Here is a 20,370-nt window from a genome sequence, read left to right on the forward strand (position 1 = left end):
GAGTTATCACACAACTGTCTAGTGCCAAGAGTCTTCAGGGATACTGTTAACCTTCGGCAAGTGTAACTGAATCGTATCAAATAATAATAAATGGTAAGACCAAGTTTCGTTTCCCAAAGGACTCACGGCCTAAACAGTTATGTGATTTGTTGATTAAATTAAACTTGTGAACAAAGTCCTGTAGATTTCAATGCAAATACTAAAAAGTAAATATGAATGCATGTATTGATCAATTGAACAAAAGAAGCAAATCGTGATTGAAATATATGGAATCATGATGTTGTTGGGGGTTTTCAATTCATCCTATCCACTTTCATGTATTCAAGAATTCATCTTTCTTCATTAATGTTAATGTTACTTTCTAATTTACCTTAAACCCAATATCTTGGTGAAGAAAGCCTACTCCTAATCACTAGTTTACAATGTCTTGTCTCCCTAACAATTATTCATGCATTACATTCGCACAGAAGCTTAAAGGCAACCAATCCTCTTATCCCTATGTCTCGGCAATATTACTATTGGGAGAATTTCTTCATGTCTAGATTTATCTATATGTGTCCATACAAATAACATCAATGATCATGCAATTGAATGAGTTAAACAAAGCATGCATATAGTATAGAAGAAAAACCCTAACCATTAATGAAAGAAAGCATATGGATTAAAGAACCAATTCAATACATGAGAGTTTCAAATTACATTGATTCCCCAAAAACAATGAAGGTTTAGTTCACCATAATCATGGTGAAACTAGATGAAAAATAATGAAAGAATGAAAGATAGAACCCTAGAATTTGAAGAGTGGAGCTTGAGCATCCAAAATACTCCTCCAAGGGGTGAAGAAAGTGTGATTTTTCTTGGTTCTGCCAAAAGATCCTAACCCTAGGCGACTAAAACCTTATATAGACTCCTTCAAATTACAGAAAAGTGGCCCAAGACCCATTAAAATGGCGCTTAGCGGTAATTACCGCTCAGTGGTAAGTGCGGTTCTTCTATTTGACGCTCAGCTACAATTTTGCCCCTCAACGGTAATTTTCGCCGAGCGATACTTGCGGCTCTTCTTTTTTGCATTTTTTCTTCCTTTTCTGACTCTAACTTATGGCTACTTCACTTCTTCCATTCAATTCATCTTAAAACCTGCAAAAACAAGGAAAACCAAGCATAAAACCCATCCAACTCTTTTATTTCTAAAACATAAGCAAAAACATTATTACAAGCTAGTTTCTAAGTCATAAAGGTTGTCTTTAAGGTCAAAATTAAGTCTAAAAATAATAGTTTTTCAACTGTTATCAGGATGCTGCACCCTTCTAGATGAGAGACATGTATATGTCTCTAATGGAGTCTAGGATGAAGGCTCTTTATAGAGGGGAACAGACTTTGCTGATGAACTTGACTTCAGCCTTTCCTAAGAGACAGTTTATGTCTCAGGAAGAATTTTAGGCTTATGTTGCATGGCCTGCAAATCTAGCTCAGGTGATAACAATTGAAAATACCGTTATCTTTGATGTAATTTTAATACTAAATGCATCTTTTTCTGCTTAGAAACTTGCTTGGAATCATGTTTTTCTGTTAAGTTGTGTGAATAAGAGAGTTGAGGTTGAATTTGATGATTTTATGACTAATTCTGTTTATTTTGATAGGAAATGAGTTAATATGGAAAGCAGGGATAAAGTGATAAGGGGATAGAGTTGAGAAAGGTCTAGAAAAAGTACCAGAAGGAAAGAAACTTGAGGCTTGGGCGCCCTTTTTTTATGCTTGAGCGCAGCAAACCACCGCTCGCCGCCCGGGCACCCCTTTTTGGGCGCTTGAGCGCCAACTGCACAAAGCTTGGGCATCCTCTAGAAGGCTTAAGCGCAGGAAGTGCCGCTCACCGCTTGGGTGCCCCATTTTAGGGGCGCTTGAGCGTTGGATGTAGAAGGCTTGGATGTCCTCTGGAAGGCTTAAGCACAGGACGTGTCGCTCATCGCCTGGGCACCCCTTTTAGAGGCGCTTGAGCGCCGGATATAGAAGGCTTGGGCGACCTCTATGAGGCTTGAGCATGGAAGATCACCGCTCGCCGCCCGGGCGCCGAGGACTCGGGCCTAGGCTTTGGTTCTATTCTGCTTCTATTCTATTTAAAGGACCTAGGCGTCCTAGGTTTTTCATCTCTAGCTGGAGTAGCACAATAGCACACTCTTCCACTCTCTCAAGGCGGATTTGGATGCGAAAGTGTCCTTCCTCTACTTTTAGGGTTTTGCTATCTCATGCTTTTCCATTATTCATCTAGTTTTTCCATGTCTATGGGGAACTAAACGCTATTTGATGTTTGGGAATGATGTAACCTTGTGAACTCTCATGTATTTGAATTGATTCTTAATTCCATATGCGTTTTCATTAATTGTTAGAGTAATTCATCTGTGCTTATTACATGCTTTGCTTAACTCATTCATCGCATGATTTATGAATTGCATGAGTGTCGGGAGGTTCCTTACAATTTAGGTTCTTGTTCAATTTTCCCAAGAGTAATATTTCTCAGGGATGAGGGTATGAGTCTTGGTCGTCTTAAGCTCTTGATCTTCACATTTAATTGTTAGGAATGCTAGGAATTGCATGAACTGGTTGTTAAGGACAGGCTTATTCATCGAGGGATCGCGTTTAGGTGATTTAGTGAGTGATGATAACATTAATGCATAAAGAAGAACTCTTAAATACATGAGAGGGAACTTGGTGAAATCTAACCCCAACAACATACTCATCTCATTATAAACAACATCCGTTCATCTTTGTGTTACTCTGCTATTGATCAAACTGCATTCATATTTAATTTTCTGTCTTTGCATCTTAAACCAATGATCTCATTTTATTTAAGTCTTAATTAATCGAGTCATCACACGACTGTTTAGTGCCGAGAGTCTTCTGGGATACGATACTTGGTCTTACCATTTTATATTACTTGTGCGATTTGGTACACTTGTCAATCCATCAACATCAGGCTAGCAGAGGAGAGGGTACATTTGGAGCCACAACTATGGAGGAGGATGCTGATGAAGAAGAAGAGGAGGAAGAGGAGGAAGAGGAAGATGAAGAAGAAGAGGATGACGATGATGATGATGAGTCTGATGACAACAGGGGTTGATCTGCTAGAGAGCATCTACTAATGAATGCAGGACTTGACGAGGAGCATCTACTGATGGATGTTGGATATAGAGAGTAGCATCTACTATTCTAACAGGATTTCTTTTTAGCTTTACTATTATGCATTTGTGAACATTGAAGTTGGTTAATATGTACTTGGCCTAATGAGATATGTTTGGATGGTTTGGTTATAAGGTGTTTGTGATGAGTAATTGTTATCTTGTGCTGCTTTATTGCGTGATTGATGTTGAGATGATGCATGGTCAAGTCTTATACACATTTGGTTGCTCATGATTGTTAGAAACTGATGCATGATGTTAATTGTGATTAATGTGTTGGGTAGGATGTTATCAAATTGTGGAACTTGATTTAGCCTATGAGAGATTGGGCTCTAGAGTTTTTGATTGATTGAATGTTATTGCTTTGGAAGCATGATTGATTTTGCCTAATTTTGTGTGATTGAACCATTTGCTTGCTTGTTACACATGATCAAGGCCATGTTTTCTTTTCCCTTAGAGTTAATGTCAATAGGTGAACCCATCAAAGAACAATGTTTCTCTTTATCCTTTGAACCTTGAGCTTAAAGTTGAAAGTTGAAAAACCCTTAGTGAAATCCTTACCTTGAGTTGAGTAGAGTATGTGTATGTGGTAATGGAGAATGGTTCAAGTTTGGGGTTGTGAGAAACCGGAAAGAACTTTGTGAAATTCATTAAAGAGCATTGAGCTAAAGTAAAAAGCAAAAGAAAAGAAAAGAAAAAAAGAAAAGGTTAAGCTCGATGCAAGTAAAGTTGGGAATAAGTTAAAAATTGGTTTTTCACAAAAAAGAAGAAAGAAAGTTGAGTTTTTATTTGAATAAACGAAGTACGCACTCTTTTAACTCAGGGATTTTGTTGTCTAGAAAAACCACTTTTCTTCTTAGCCTGGCCTCAATATAAGCCTTGAAAAGCCCTTCTGATGATAACTTGCTTGTAAGTGTGTTTGATATGTGGTTAAATGAAAGGCAAAGTTGATTCATGTGCCATTGTGATATTAGAGTGTAAGAGTGTCACCTCATTATATACTTTTGAGTGCTTGAGTGAAACAGTGTCTTTGGAGAGGAATAGTTCCATGCATCATAGGATAACTTTCTTGCTTGATTGTTGATCATTCATAAGTTTGCATCTGTGTTGTGATTAGAGGAGCACCATAGTTGAAATTCATTGACCAATTCATAAATATATCTTGACTGACATTTGTATGATAAGCATTAATGAGTCACAATTCTTCATTATACACTCATCTTTCCGCACCATATCTTGTTAGTGAATTGTGTTTAATTTTCCATTTTTATCTCGTTTTCACTATTTAGGCTTAATTTCAATAATAATTCTTATTTTAATTAATTTGAATTATTTGAGCTTAATTATTTCAATTATAAATTGTAGGACAATCACTTTTAAAAAGTTGAGAAAAGGTTTGAACGTAATGCCAGAACCAAACGGTTAGGGTCTGTATGACCGAACGATCTGACCATAATCTTGACCGAACGGTCTGTCAAAGATGTGACTGAACGGCCTGTCAAAGTCTGCACCAAACGAGCTGAGAGCCTTGCTGGAAGCCTCCACCAAATGGTCAGCTACCAACTGAGCATTGTTGAACAGAATTGTCGAGCTTCATAGAACCGAACGGCAAAAACCTGTTGTCTGAGAGTGGATGATCGAACGGTCTGCTACTTGACCGAACGGCCTTGTAAAGACTGCACTACACACCAGCCTTCAAACCATTGTTGACCGAACGGTGGGAGCCTTTAATGACCGAACGGTCTTATGAGATGACTAGAGAACTCAACAGCAGCAGTATTGGAAGCACATTTTGGGACTTCAAAAGGGTGGCCACGTCGAACTTTAGCGCTTTGGGCCCAATTTTTAGGTCATTTTTTGTAGAACAGGCCATTAGAAGGGCAGTTTTGTCTTTTGGGGTCTATATACCGCAAAATCACTTGTTCTTAGGGAGCATCTTCTTCCTCCTCCCCCTTTGGGGAGGTTTAAGTTTTGTCTTCATTCCATTTCCATGTATTAAACTCCTTTTACATTGCAATTTAAGAGTTGAAATCGTTCCTGCATTTACTGTTCACTTTTTTTCTCGTCTCTAATGGTTGCATTTTTACTCTTCATCATCATCTTCGCTACTGTTCTACATTTCTGGTTTTGCATTTTTACTGTTCACTTCGTTATCATTTGCGTTTCTGGATTTGAGTTTTGTGTTTGAGTTTGTTTGGTGCATTTTAATTCATGCAAGTTCGTTTCTGCCAAAGCGTTTACTGTTCCAAGGTTTTGTTTCTGCAACCTTATTCTGCTGCTTTTCGATTCTGCACGTTCACTGTTCTGCTTTTACTACACACCGTTCGGTTTTTATTGATACCGTTTGGTCTCTAACATGTGACACTGTTAGAGACCGTTCGGCTTGTCTTCATCTATTCCTATTTAGTTTTACATTCCCTGTTGTCTTCATACAGTTCGGTCACCTAACACCGTTCAGCCTTTCCTGTATTGTTTATTTACCGTTCAGTTTTTCTCATGTGTACTAGTTACCCTTTAGGGAGGTTTAGGTTTTGTCTTCATTCCATTTCCATGTATTAAACTCCTTTTACATTGCAATTTAAGAGTTGAAATCGTTCCTGCATTTACTGTTCACTTTCTTTCTCGTCTCTAATGGTTGCATTTTTACTCTTCATCATCATCTTCGCTACTGTTCTACATTTCTGGTTTCGCATTTTTACTGTTCACTTCGTTATCATTTGCGTTTCTAGATTTGAGTTTTGTGTTTGAGTTTGTTTGGTGCATTTTAATTCATGCAAGTTCGTTTCTTCCAAAGCGTTTACTGTTCCAGCGTTTTGTTTCTGCAACCTTATTCTGCTGCTTTTCGATTCTGCATGTTCACTGTTCTGCTTTTACTACACACCGTTCGGTTTTTATTGATACCGTTTGGTCTCTAACATGTGACACTGTTAGAGACTGTTCGGCTTTTCTTCATCTATTCCTATTTAGTTTTACATTGCCTGTTGTCTTCATATCGTTCGGTCACCTAACACCGTTCAGCCTTTCCTGTATTGTTTATTTACCGTTCAGTTTTTCTCATGTGTACTAGTTACATTTGCTTGTTGTAGCTTACCGTTCGGTCTCTAACTTCACTACAAGAGTTAGTTCGAAATTTTCTTTGTTCTGATTTATATTATCGTTGCTCTCTCAGTGACGTTCGGTTTGTGCTTGTTTTGTTCATCATTTCCTTGTGCGTTTACTTTTATAGTTTGGTCTTTATTGTGGAATCGACCGTTCGGTCTCCTTGTCAGGACGTTCGGTCTTGTGAATAGGATTGTTCGGCTCTGTGAAGAACATTGTTCAGCTTTACTGTTTTGCACATTTATTTTAATGCTTACGGTTCTGTTTAGTTATGTTTAATTTCCAGTTTAATTTTCCTTGCCAAAACACTTTCAAACCCCCCCCCCCCCCACTGCGTGTTTGACCTAAGTCTCAAACCACATTTGGTCCTTGAGAGACGACCTAGGAGTCACTTCCTAGCACTATACTGCATTCTTTAATGCACATCAAATTTGATGGGCCGAGAGAGCCGCATCAAGCATATATGAGTGATTACTTGTCTTGGAAGAAAGTGTTTTGTGATATGCTGAACCATTGAAGTATTGTTTAGGCTGAGTCATATTTTGTTTTGCTTGAGGACAAACAAAGTTTCAAGTTTAAGGTTGTGATAATGGTTAATTTCACTGTTATTTGAGAGTAAATTTTGATAACAAATGAACCCTTTTTGACTTAGAAACTTGCTTGCTTGCCTGTTTTTAGTTTATTTTGATGAATAAGAGAGTTGAGGTTATAGTTTAAGATTTTATCACTAAATTCCACTGATTTTGTAGGAAACTGGGATGAATTGGAAGAGGAGTTAAATTTCAAGAAATTGGAACTCATAAAGGATAGAAAGAGCACCAGAAGAGAAGGTTGGTAAAGGTCGCAGTCACGCTTTGGGGATGATGTAACCTTGTGAACTCTAATGTATTTGAATTGATTCCAATATTTTTATGCTTCTTTCATTAATTGCTAGGGTTATTCTTCTTTGCTCAATGCTTGTTATGTTTAACTCATTCATGGCATGATTATTGGTTTTCGTGATATGGACACATACAGGGAAACCTAGATCTAGAGAATTTTCTCCCAAAAGCAGTATTGCCTAGACATAGGGATATGAGTTTTGGCTATCTTAAGTTTCTAAGCGTAATGCAGAATTAATTGCTAGTGATACAAGACATTGTGATCTAGTAATTAAGGATAGGCTTTCTTCGCCGAGACATCGGATTTTAAGTAATTTAGAAAGTGATATTAACATTAATGAACAAGATGAATTCATATATGCATGAGAGTAAACTAGGTGAAATCTAAACCCCAACAACATATTCATATCATATTTTCAATATCATCCATTCATCTTTGTGCTTTCTTCAATTGATAAAAAGTGCATGCATATTTACTTTCTTGTTTTGCATTCAAAATCCTAAATTGTTATTAAAAAGTCTTAATTAGTTGAGTAATCACATGACTGTTTAGTGTCGTGAGTCTCTTGGAAAACGATACTTGGTCTTACCATTTATTAGTACTTGATACGATTCGGTACACTTGTCGACATATTAATAGAAGCTAAAAGAGAAACGGAGGAGAAAGAAAAGAAAGAGAAAGAAGAAAATGAGAGAAGAGAAAGGGAAGAGAAAGAAAACAAAGAGAAAGAAGAAAATGAGAGAAGAGAGAGGGAGGAGAAAGAAAAGATAGAGAAAAGAGATTGAGAGGAGGGAAAAGGCTAAGGAAGAACTCCTACTCAAAGAAGAACTCCCACTCAAAGAAGAAGTATTACTCAAGGCACCTCCTACTTTCCCAATCATAATTGAGTCAAGAATTCTACAGGGAGTTTTCCAAACTTTGAACTCTTATCCTTTCATTAATGATTCTCATTTCTTTGTTTCACCCTAAAGTTTTGAATGTCTTTTACCTTCAATTTTTTTGAGAGATGGAACATTTCTTTTGAATGTCCTCCCAAAAGAACATTGCTTTTAAAAGATCAATGTAAGACCCATATAAATAAAATGATTTCTTACCTTAAGTATTTTATTTTGTGGTATTATATAATAAATTGTGATGAAAAACAATGTTGAGAAATAATTAAGGAAGGGAAGAAAATTAAATTAATATTGGTTTCATAGTAAATTTCGAAAAAGTTGAAAGAGTATTTAAGTATAATTGTTTGCGCTATTATGTCAGCGGATGGAGCCTGGTCTAGTGGTTGATGTGAATGTGCATGGGAGGGTGTGTGTGCTTGGTCTCAAGTTCAGACCCTCCTAAGACCAAAAAGGCTCCTAGCTCTTTTTAATTTCCACCTTGGATGTGGGTCCCACTATGAGTCAATGTTATATTATTTTTTGATGTTGAGGAAGCACTTAGGTTAATGGTTCCATTATTTGATTCTAAGAGGGAACTTTTATTCCCATTACTCCCTCATTTATGTGAATGCTTGGACCATTTCCTTTCTTTTTTCTCCACTTTGCTTGAGTGGGCACATTTTTTTTGGGCACATGTTTTCTAGACTTAGGAGGCTTGTAAGTGACCTTGCGGAGGTTAAAGCTTGGAGAGTGGAGAAGAGACTTTGGAGACCAACCAAGTTGGTGAGAGAAAGGAAGAGCCACCCTTAGGACATAACATAGTGTATGATGAGTAGATGGTAAGGGGTTTAACTTGGGATATAACATAGTGTATGATGAGTAGAAGGTAAGGGGTTTAACTTGGGATATAACATAGTGTATGATGGGTAGAAGGTAACCATATAATGTTGTTGCATCCTTTCTTCCTTATGTTGTTGCATCCTTTCTTCCTTATGTGTTTTCTTTTTTGTTGTAAGTTTTATGAGTTTTGGGTATAACATGAGTTTTGGGTATAACACGCAGAAGCTAAAAATGAACTTTTGCAATTTTTCCCAGATTTATTTGAGACCCTTCCCAAAGTCCAAAATAGTTTTATGAGTAGTCACATTAAAGATAATTGAGTCTAGTTCCCAATAAATCAAGAATCAACTCAATTGGAATTCGGTAGAGAGAGTAATGAGCAAAACAGTCATCAAAAGTCAAAGCTGAGCATAACAGAGCGTGATTGAATTTTCCGATTTTTAATAATTTTACTACAGCTATCCCTGTAGTCCAAAAATTTCGAGTTTTGTGTCCAAAGAAAGATATTTGAGTCTAATTTCCAACAAAGCCTATACCAGAGCATGATTAAATTTTCCGATTCTTAATAATTTTACTGCAGCTAGCCCTGTAGTCCAAAAATTTCGAGTTTTGTGTCCAAAGAAAGATATTTGAGTCTACTTTCCAACAAAGCCAGAATCAACTCAATTGGAGTTCGGTAGAGAGAGTAATGAGCAAAACAGTTATCAAAGGTCAAAGCTGAGTATACCAGAGCGTGATTAAATTTTCCGATTCTTAATAATTTTACTGCAGCTAGCCCTGTAGTCCACAAATTTCGAGTTTTGTGTCCAAAGAAATATATTTGAGTCTAGTTTCCAACAAAGCAAGAATCAACTCAATTGGAGTTCGGTAGAGAGAGTAATAAGCAAAGCAGTCATCAAAGTCAAAGCTGAGCATACCAGAGCGTGATTGAATTTTCTGATTTTTAATAATTTTACTGCAGCTAGTCCTGTAGTCCAAAAATTTCTCGTTTTATATTCAAAGAAAGATATTTGAGTCTACTTTCCAACAAAGCAAAAATCAACTCAATTGGAGTTTGGTAGAGAGAGTAATGAGCAAAACAATCATCAAAGGTCAAAGCTGAGCATACCAGAGCGTGATTAAATTTTCCGATTTTTAATAATTTTACTGCAGCTAGCCCTATAGTCCAAAAATTTCTAGTGTTGTGTACAAAGAAATATATTTGAGTCTAGTTTCCAATAAAAAAGAAATCAACTCATTTGGAGTTATGTACAAAGATTTATCAGTAAAATAACAAGCAAAGGTTAGTGTGGACAACATTCAATTTTACTCATTGGGAGCACTTATCTACACTCTTTGGCCAAGAGTGTGGGGAAGAGGGTATTGAGAATTTTCTTCCATTGTTGGAAGAGGAAAGAATGAATTATGAGAAGGAGAGGAGTGAAAGAGATGTTGGGTGATGATTGTGATGGTAAAATTTTGAGAGCAAGCGTTCTGTCATTTCCTTAGAATTTTTGTCGAATCGATGGTGTTCGTATTGCGATACGATAGTGTGTTGAATCTCTGCGGAGACTGAGGTTCGAGTGTCACCCTTTCCTCCTACATAGGGACTAGAGAGGTCGCCCAATGACTTCGGCTCGTGTGAGTATAGTGCCCGGTGGGTGCGCCTAACCGAAGTTTTTACTTGTAATTCCTTGAGGAGTCGGGGAGATAGGTATGAAGTTGCGATGGAACACGGCTCGAATCGCCCTGTTTTTCAAAACAGGTTTGGTACGACAAAATTCAAGGAAACAACATAAGCTTGAGTAAATGATTGAGTCGTGAGTTTAATACTGTGATGTATTGTAATATTGTGACTTTGATAGTTTGAGTGGTGATGATCTGAGGTATTAATATTATGACTTTGATAGTCCGAGTGGTTATGATCTGAGGTACTAATATTGTGACTTTGATAGTCTGAGTGGTGATGATCTGAGTTATTAATATTGTGACTTTGATAGTCTGAGTGGTGATGATCTGAGTTATGAGTTGAATATTGCGTTGTAATGTGAGATTGTGATTAGGATAATCTAAGTTGTGATATTTTGATATTGAAATTATATGCTATGTTAGGTTCTTCATTACTCACCCTGAAATGTTGTGGTTGTGGTTTCCACCTACGATGATCGTACTTGTACGAGAGTAGATGGCGTTGCAGATGAGGCAGAGATGAAGTAGCACGACGAGAGTTATGGGAAATACTATGGGGAACTTATCATGTTTTAAAGTAATTTTATGTCCTTGAATAATGAATTTGATATTTTCAAGGTTTTAACCTTATGTTGTAAGATACTTAGACTTATGATGGTTTAGTTCCGCGATGTTAATTTATAAAAAAAAAACTGGCGTAAAATTTCGGATTTGTTATTTTCTAGTGGCACTCCGTAAGGGGTGTTACATTTGGTATCAGAGCCAGGTTTCAAAAAAAATCTTTGGGGCTTTTGGGAGGTGAGCTCGACTAGTACGTTGGATTAATTTTGATATTTTTTTTGTGTGGTTATTTTTCCTTGTTTATCTTTTGCATTATAAATGATAAGGATGTCAGGTGCGACACACTCATTTATATCATTGTTGTGTGTTGAGAATCTTGGACTCTTTATGTTTGAACTGGGTGCGAGCTTGTTGTCTCTACTCCAACATCCGGACAAGTTTCAACTAGTTCAATCTGCGTTGGGTGTCCTATCGAGGAGACAGGTCACAAGTCCAGAGTCAACTTGGTGTGCTTACCGCTTAAAGGTCTGGACGTGATCTTGGGGATGGATTGGTTAGCTGATAACCATGTTATGATTGACTGTGGACATTAGAGAGTAGTCTTCCAAGAACCAGAAGCCATTAAAATGTCAACATCAAAGGAAGTTGTACAAGATCTCAAGACTGGAGCTGTTTGCTTTATGTTGGTAGTGAAAGAACAGAAGAAGAGCATAGACGAGCAGATCAGTGGAGTACCAGTAGTCGAGGAATATGTTGATATTTTCCCTGAGGAGGTACCGGGTTTGCCGCCACGTTGTGAAGTGGACTACTTAAAACTCGAAATTTTTGGACAATAGGGCTAGTTGCAGTAAAATTATTAAAATCGGAAATTTAATCTTCCTCTGGTATTCTTAGCTTTGACCTTTGTTGATTGTTTTGTTCATTACTCTCTCTACCAAACTACAATTGAGTTTATTATTGCTTTGCTGGAAACTAGACTCACACATCTTTCTTTGGACACCAAACTCGAAATTTTTGGATAGCAGGGCTAGCTGCAGTAAAATTAATAAAATTGACAATTTAATCACGCTCTGGTATGCTCAGCTTTGACCTTTGATGACTATTTTGCTCATTACTCTCTCTACCAAACTCCAATTGAGTTGATTCTTGCCTTTTTGTAAACTAGACTCAAATATCTTTCTTTGGACATAAAACGCGAAATTTTTGGACTACAGGACTAGCTGCAGTAAAATTATTAAGAATCGGAAAATTCAATCACGCTCTGGTATGCTCAGATTTGACCTTCGATGACTGCTTTGCTCATTACTCTTTATACCGAACTTCAATTGAGTTGATTCTTGCTTTGTTGGAAACTAGACTCAAATATATTTCTTTGAACACAAAACTCGAAATTGTTGGACTACAGTACTAGCTGCAGTAAAATTACTAAGAATCAGAAAATTCAATCACGCTCTGGTATGATCAGCTTTGACCCTTGATGACTATTTTGCTCAATACTCTCTCTATCGAACTTTAATTGAGTTGATTCTTGCTTTGTTGGAAACTAGACTCAAATAGCTTTCTTTGGACACAAAACTCGAAAATTTTGGACTATAGGACTAGCTGCAGTAAAATTATTAAGAATCAAAAAATTCAATCACGCTTTGGTATGCTCAGCTTTGACCTTTGATGACTGTTTTGTTCATTACTCTCTCTACCAAACTCCAATTGAGTTGATTCTTGCTTTGTTGGAAACTAGACTCAAATAGCTTTCTTTGGACACAAAAACGGGAAATTTTGGACTACAGGACTAGCTGCAGTAAAATTATTAAGAATCGGAAAATTCAATCACGCTCTGGTATGCTCAGCTTTGACCTTTGATGACTGTTTTGCTCATTACTCTCTCTACCAAACTCCAATTGAGTTGATTCTTTGCTTTGTTGGAAACTAGACTCAATTATCTTTAATTTGAAGACTCATACGACTATTTTGGACTTCAGGAAGGGTCTCAAATAAATCTAGGAAAAATTGCAAAAGTTCATTTTTAGCTTCTGCGTGTTATACCCAAAACTCATGTTATACCCAAAACTCATAAAACTTACAACCAAAAAGAAAAACACATACTTCAACATGTTAAATTTAATCCCAACACACAAGGAAGAAAGCATGCAACAACATTATATGGTTACCTTCTACCCATCATACACTATGTTATATCCCAAGTTAAACCGCTTACCTTTAGCCTTGAACACTTTAACTTGATCTCTTCCACAACCTTGGTAGAACTCTAGTTTCTTGGAATTCCTCTCTTCTTGCACAGGACAAGACAACCTCCACACTTAGCACACTTAGAATTTTCGAAATACTCTCATTAAGAGCCTTACTCTTCTGTCCAAAACACCCATTTAGCTTTGGAATTAAAGGAAATGATTCCTAGACACAAAAGGACCCATGGATTTGTTATTTAGTAATGATAATTCAATAAAACAATACCCCATACTCCTTTCCAGCCCCAAAACGTGGAGGGAATGTCTGAAAGGGTCCCCAAAATATTCCCACAAAAGGAACTGCAGCCAACCAGCTCACATTGCCTACATTCCAAAAAAAATCATTGCTCACGCAAGTCCCCCAGCAGCACAATTGTTGCAACTCTGACAGTTCGGTTGACCCTCTTACCGAAGTCGAAAATACGTGTATGAGTACTCAAATCGAAGATCTTTGAGTCTACTATCCAATAAAAAAAGAATCAACTAAATTGATATTTTCCACAAAAATTTATAATTAAAATAGTAAACTATGTCAAGTTTGACAGCACTTTATTTTACATTATAACTTAAACTTTTTACAACTAGGTAAGCTCTTGAGGTTCTAGGGTCTTACATAGGAAGTCCCTGGCTCCCGCCTGGACGCCCTTTTTGGGGCACTTAGCACCACTTCCTCGAGTCGCACCACGCCTGCTTGCCTTTTGAGCTGACCCTGAGCGTCATATGATTCGGCACGCCGCCTAGGCGCCCTAAGTGGGGCGTTGAGCGCCAGTTTCATGGGCTTGGACCCGTTTTCTATTATTTATATGTTCTATTTAAGGACTTGGACGTCCTAGGGATTGTATCTTTTGACAGAAGAGGCGCAGAAACACATCATTTGACCTCTCGGAGGCGAATTTGGATGCAGAAGCTCTTATCTTCAACTTCTAGGGTTTTATCTTTCATTCTTTTCCATTATTCATCTAGTTTCACCATGCCAATGGTGAACTGAATTCTATTTGTTGTTTGGGAATGATGTAAACCTTTATAAACTCTCATATATTGAATTGATTCTTAATTATATATGCTTCTTTCATTAATTGTTAGGGTAATTCTTCTTCACTCAATGCTTGCTTTGTTTAACTCATTCATTAGCATGATGTATGATTTGCATGAGTACCGGAAGGTATCTTACAATTCAGGTTCCCATAAGCAGTATTGCTCAAGAATAGGGGTATGAGTTCTGGTTGTCTTAAGCTACTGATCGTAACGGAGAATTAATTGTTAGGGATGCAAGGAATTGTGACCTAGTAATTAAGGATAGGCGTTCTTCGCTTAGGAATCGGGTTTTAAGTATTTTAGATAGTGACATTGACATTAATGAAGAAGTAGAATTCGTATATACATGAGAGAAAACTAGGTGAAATCTAACTCCAACAACATATTCATCCCATAATATCAAATTCATTCGTTCATTTCTACACTTTTGTCCAATTCATCAAGTTGCATGCATATTTACTTTGTTGTATTTGCATTTTAAACCAAATTTTTTTTTCAAGTCTTATTTAATCAAGAAATCACATTTCTGTTTAGGTCGTGAGTCTCTTGGGAAACGATACTTGGTCTTACCATGTTTATTACTTGATACGATTCGGTACACTTGCCGGAGTCTTAACACTTATGCAATGAACAAAGCCATACAACAGTGTTTAACCACACCTAAAAAATGTCAAAAACAAAATACTAAGAACAAACCACTTCACACCATCAAAAATTGACATTTCAATTAATATACTTGATTTACCTATAACATGTAATCCAACAACATAAATGTTGGTTGTACCTTTTCCTTTCTTGAATGTTATGGAAGCAATGCATAAACTATCTATCGAATACTGATAAGCTAAATTACCCCTACTGTACTTACCCATAAACCCTAAGTCATCAATAATGTTAAAAAGAATGAGAAATATTGTTTTGCTACAATTAGGCAATAAAACTCTTAAGATATCCCTAACAAAATATGCAAGCTACAAAAATGTGATAAAGAAAAGTTTTCTTGTTCTTGCAACAAAAATTCATATATCACATTAACATCAACATTTCCAACACCAAAGTAATTCCTACATTCACTAAGTACCTCAACCCCATTTAAATCAATTTTTTCTCCAACTAAACTCAATTCCTTAAATTCTACAATTTTCTCTCCGAAACAAAACTCACCCCTCGAGTCAACCCATCTAACACATAACTCATTCAAGAGACTCCTACTAATCTTAACATTCTCATGCAACTCTAAAAACCATCCAAATGGTGTCCTCTGAATAAAGCTCCTCTGCTTCGGAGTCAATCTTCGATTCAAAGCATCAACTAACTTTATTTTGAAAGAATGTCGTAAACTTATCACATCATAACAAATGCAAAAAGGAAATAATAGAAAAGAAAACGAGAAAGAGAAAAATGAAAAGAGGAAAGGAAAAAGGGGAAAGGAAAAAGACAAAAGGGGACAGTGGAAATACCTTGCTCCCATCACCAAAGTCAGCGAAGTTTTCCATTTTGCAACCCACAACACAAAATAACAGAAAATGGGATAGATGTCTCGCCGGTGAAGGTTGAATCGAAAAAACAAATCACCCCAACGAAGGAGGACTACGACTTGACGCCGATGATTGTGAAAGAAACAAAAAAAAGGGACGTCAGGAGAGGTTGATTCGTCGGAGAAGTCACCTTACATAGAGAGAAAGGAGAGATAATATAGAGATGAAGAAGTAGAGATGGAGAAGGTTTGAAACGAAAATTAAAAAGGGGAAAGGAAGAGCGAGTTTTGAAACGAAAATGAAAAATAGAATCAGAGAAATGAAGTCGACATCACTTTTTACCACTTGAAAAAGTAATTAAAACGTCAATATCTTTTTGACACGTTGCGTTAACCTATCACCGTCCATAGTTTATATTTGCGATTGAATTAAGAACTAAAAACTACTTCAGATATTTATTTAAGTTTTGACCGTGACTGAAAATGAGTCATTGAATATTTTTACTTTTCAACTGGATTAACAACCAAAATTACCAACTGGACTAACAACCACGTATTTGTAGACAAAATATTTAATGCAATTTTTGTGCTTAATGAAGTAGGGCAAATGTCCATTTCGATATGTTACAAATTTCATTTTTTCCTTTGTATTTTATTTGTAATAAATAACAAATACATAATTGTTAAAGTGGACTTGTCTGTAATAAATTTTCTATATGTGTATCTATAGATATTTATCCTTTGTTTATCAACTAGTCTCTAATGTGAATCTCAATTTTTTAGTTATTTTTCTTATTTAATGTTTTCTGTTATTCACATATTGACTTAAGGTTAGAATGTGATTTACAGATATAACATCATCCAATATTATACTTAACTTTTATAATAATCAATATCTCCATTCAAACTTAAAGAAACAAAAAGACATCTTCTCCTAAAGAGAGTTGCATCCAAAAACAAACAATTATAAGTAAAACATACATAAAATTAATTATTCATCAACCACTAATAAAAACAAAGACTAATGGTTGAACAATTTATTAAACATTAGAAATTACATATAACATGTAAAGCTTGCATTCAACAAGTTCAATACGAATACATAGTTTATATTTCTTTATAGAAATAGTTCTTGAAAAGCTGCATATGTTCCACTTGAAAGTGTAGAACCAGAATAACAGAGCCATCACCATCTGGACTTTGGGTAATCACTGCCCTCTCTTGTCTAACCACACCTGCCAGACCTACATACACAGGCTTTCCCCAACCAAAATCTGCTTCATGCATTGGCATACTCAGCCAACTTGTAATACGTAAGTTAGGATTCCCAAAAAACAATACATCCTTGCCTTCATTTGCTCCATAGTACAAAGTTCTCGCTTTATTCACATGGTCCTGACTTCTAATCACATCTATCTGTAAAAAAAAAATATTATTTATACAATTTCGTTTCATATGTTACTGAATCCTTTTTAATTTAATTAATTTATTTATTTTCATGGCATTTTATTTTCAATTTTTTCACCTCAAAGTAAGAAGAAAATTCTGTCAAACTATAAAAGAAGTGTGATGATGTTGTCACACTATCTTCATTTGAAGTAGTTTTAGGTCCCTACGACTTCATATTTGATCAAAAATTGTCCATTTATTAGGCATGTTTAATTTGGTGCAAAAGCCAAGAAAGAGATATAAAACTGATCCTACATACCTGTGCGCATATAAACTCATGTGTAATCATTTCAACAGATTCCCTTATTTTCTGAGCAACATGAGCCAAAGGACTTGATAAGATTTCTCCAACGCGTGATGATGCTGATACTATGGACAAAGCATTACCAATGTAATTCCTAGGGAGAGGTGGAATGAGTCTACTGCGAATATCACCACTGAACCGAAGCAGCGTTGGTTGATTCTCATCTAATCCACGAGCCTTAGATGCACATTTCCACACATGTGCAGCAATAGCCTCAAATCTGCTATAAGGTCTTGACCCTTTCGTTGATTTATCAGCATTCGCCTTGTTCTTCAACTTCCCCACTTGTTCTGCTGTCAGCTTCAACGTAGTGGCATTTACCCTCTTGTTTCTCTCAACAGTGTTGTCACTTCTTCCTAATATGAGAGGCATAGGCTTGAACTCTTGGTGATCAAAGCGTGAGGTTGATGGAGGATCAGTGAATTTTAGCACAGTTCGATCCAGAAAGGGCATTTCATGGGGCTCTAATGTGTCTCCACGAGCCAACTTTGCCCATGAATTGATGAAGTGAATGGCAGAAATACCATCAAACAAGAGATGAGATACAGCAACTCCAATGGAAAACGCTTCATCACCAAGGAAGCTTGTTACTTGCACTAGTAACAAGGGAAGTTCCTCAATGAAGGTGTTTGTGTAATTGACTGTTGGAACCAAGTCATTGGCGGATTCACCCAAAAAGTCACCATAATAGTTCACTGTTTTTGTGGATTCTGCTTCAATCAACACCGCTCCTTTTGCATTACAATCCAATTCCCATCTGCCACCTTCTTCTAACCTTCTCAATCTACCAGCAACTGGATAGTAATGCGACAAAATCTTGCTAAGAGAGTTTCTCATCTGTTCAACTAATGCGTCATGGTTGTGCTGTGCATGGAAAACGTAGATGGTCTGTGTATGGCACAGACGCGCCACTTGATCGATATCAGAGAGCCATTGAATACCTCCTGGAGTTGGTTGATTCGGAACTACTGTGTAAGACGCTTTGATGGTTACCATTTTTGTGAAATGTTTCTAGTAACACTCACAAATGGAAATGAACTTATAAAATCTTCTTATATTTAAAGTAGAATGTGGCATTGGATGCCCTCTGTAGTTGGTTCATTTATATTTCACTTTTATTGCATTTAAATAATTAACAATAAATCCTTATAAATTATATCTTTACATTTACATAATTAAATAAATTAAAAAAATCTACATTTATTTCAAATATATTATTTACAATAAATAAACTGATTATTCATCATAAAATTATTACAAAAAAACTTATTTTTTCTATTTTTTTACGTCACTTCTTTTCATATTATTTCACCTACTAATTTTTTTTCAAATGATTACACCGACTAATTACCTTTTTCAAAAGTTACCCTAAAAAATTAATTTTACTATAAAAATATACATTCCTAAAATTTAATTCAAAACAAATCTCTTAAATCATCACATACTTTATTCTTATTTTACTGCACATTTATTAGTAATTTTATTTTTTAAAAAAACAAAACTTTGACTCACTTATTTTATTATTAACTTTTATTTATATAGCCTATAAGTTTAAATTATTTAATGTCTAATTTTAACTATAATCAAACACTTATTTATTGCTAATCTTCTAATCATCCACATCAAAATTATTATTAACTTCAATTATTTAACCAAATATAAATATATTTTTCAAATTTATTTTTTTAAAATACAAGATTTATAAAAGATTACAAAAAAAACAAAAAACTAATTCAAAACTGAATTGCCCGAAAATAAAATTTAGTCTAACATCCAAGTGAAAAAAAATCGACAAAATAAATCATATTCAATTTTTCAGAAACCAGTGACAACCAACGGCAAACAACAAATTCACCCAACCACCACAGCGATAGTTACGACAAAGAAATAAAGCAATGAATCGAACAAACATTGTATTACTTTTATATCAAATATTTCATACCAATTATAGTGACTAATGGCACAGAAAAAATTCTCCAAATGGATATAAAAAAATTGTATTACTTTTATACTAGTTTTAAGTCTAATAAGTATAAAAAACAATTTTTTAATCAATTATAAATACAATCGATATAAAAAAATTTATAATTTTTTATATTATTTTTTAGACCATAATTTTGAATCCTATCTATATATAAAAATTTCTCATAATCACGGTACTCTTACACACCACTTTTTATATATAATAAATCATTATAAAATATATATTTTACACTAATTCCAAAAACCGAATTTTTTGTGAACTAAAAATGAATTACCTGTATAAATATTGTTCACAATGTAATATATATCTATGTATATATAAAAGATGCTATACTATTTGAGAAAATAAAAATTCAAAATCATCCACATAAATATTTGACAACCTCAAAAGCAAAAATTATAGAAACGTGGTAAGACTTGAGCCACACAATTGTTATCAATTGTATCTGCGGTACGATGTTGACAGTATACTGTACATGTGGACCAAATTCTGGGACGACGAAAATTTATATTAAAATAAAATATTTTCTAAGAAATATACATATGCTAAATTAATGTGTGATGATTGTCGTTTGCATGCAGTAGGTGGCATTAAATTTAGTTAGTTGATTACCATTTATTGAGAGCTCTATTGCTTTGCAACACACAAAAAAGGAATCAACTTATAAGAATTCACTTTTATTACAGCTTACAATTTACAGTTTCTTTCTTTTGATCACTATCCGCGTGGATCAACAACATTCACAATTATATTCAAAATAATTACATTTAAATAATT

The 20,370-nt window shown here is 35.4% G+C and overlaps 1 protein-coding gene and 1 long non-coding RNA gene across 2 annotated transcripts; both read right to left on the minus strand.

Annotated features, from left to right (window-relative positions):
- Positions 1-661: 661 nt before the first annotated feature.
- Positions 662-16,149, minus strand: LOC128197459 (uncharacterized). Its single transcript, XR_008250076.1, has 3 exons — positions 15,840-16,149; positions 14,950-15,039; positions 662-1,137 (listed from the first exon to the last, which is right to left on the minus strand). It is a non-coding gene; the product is annotated as an uncharacterized LOC128197459 (long non-coding RNA).
- A 716-nt stretch (positions 16,150-16,865) lies between these two features.
- On the minus strand, positions 16,866-18,679 carry LOC108342055 (spermidine hydroxycinnamoyl transferase). Its single transcript, XM_017579757.2, has 2 exons — positions 17,565-18,679; positions 16,866-17,272 (listed from the first exon to the last, which is right to left on the minus strand). Exons 1-2 carry the CDS (start codon positions 18,603-18,605, stop codon positions 16,964-16,966), a joined length of 1,350 nt encoding a protein of 449 aa, XP_017435246.1. The 5' UTR covers positions 18,606-18,679; the 3' UTR covers positions 16,866-16,963.
- Positions 18,680-20,370: the final 1,691 nt, after the last annotated feature.

Source organism: Vigna angularis, chromosome 6 (assembly GCF_016808095.1).
Source record: "Vigna angularis cultivar LongXiaoDou No.4 chromosome 6, ASM1680809v1, whole genome shotgun sequence".
Lineage (NCBI taxonomy): Eukaryota > Viridiplantae > Streptophyta > Magnoliopsida > Fabales > Fabaceae > Vigna > Vigna angularis.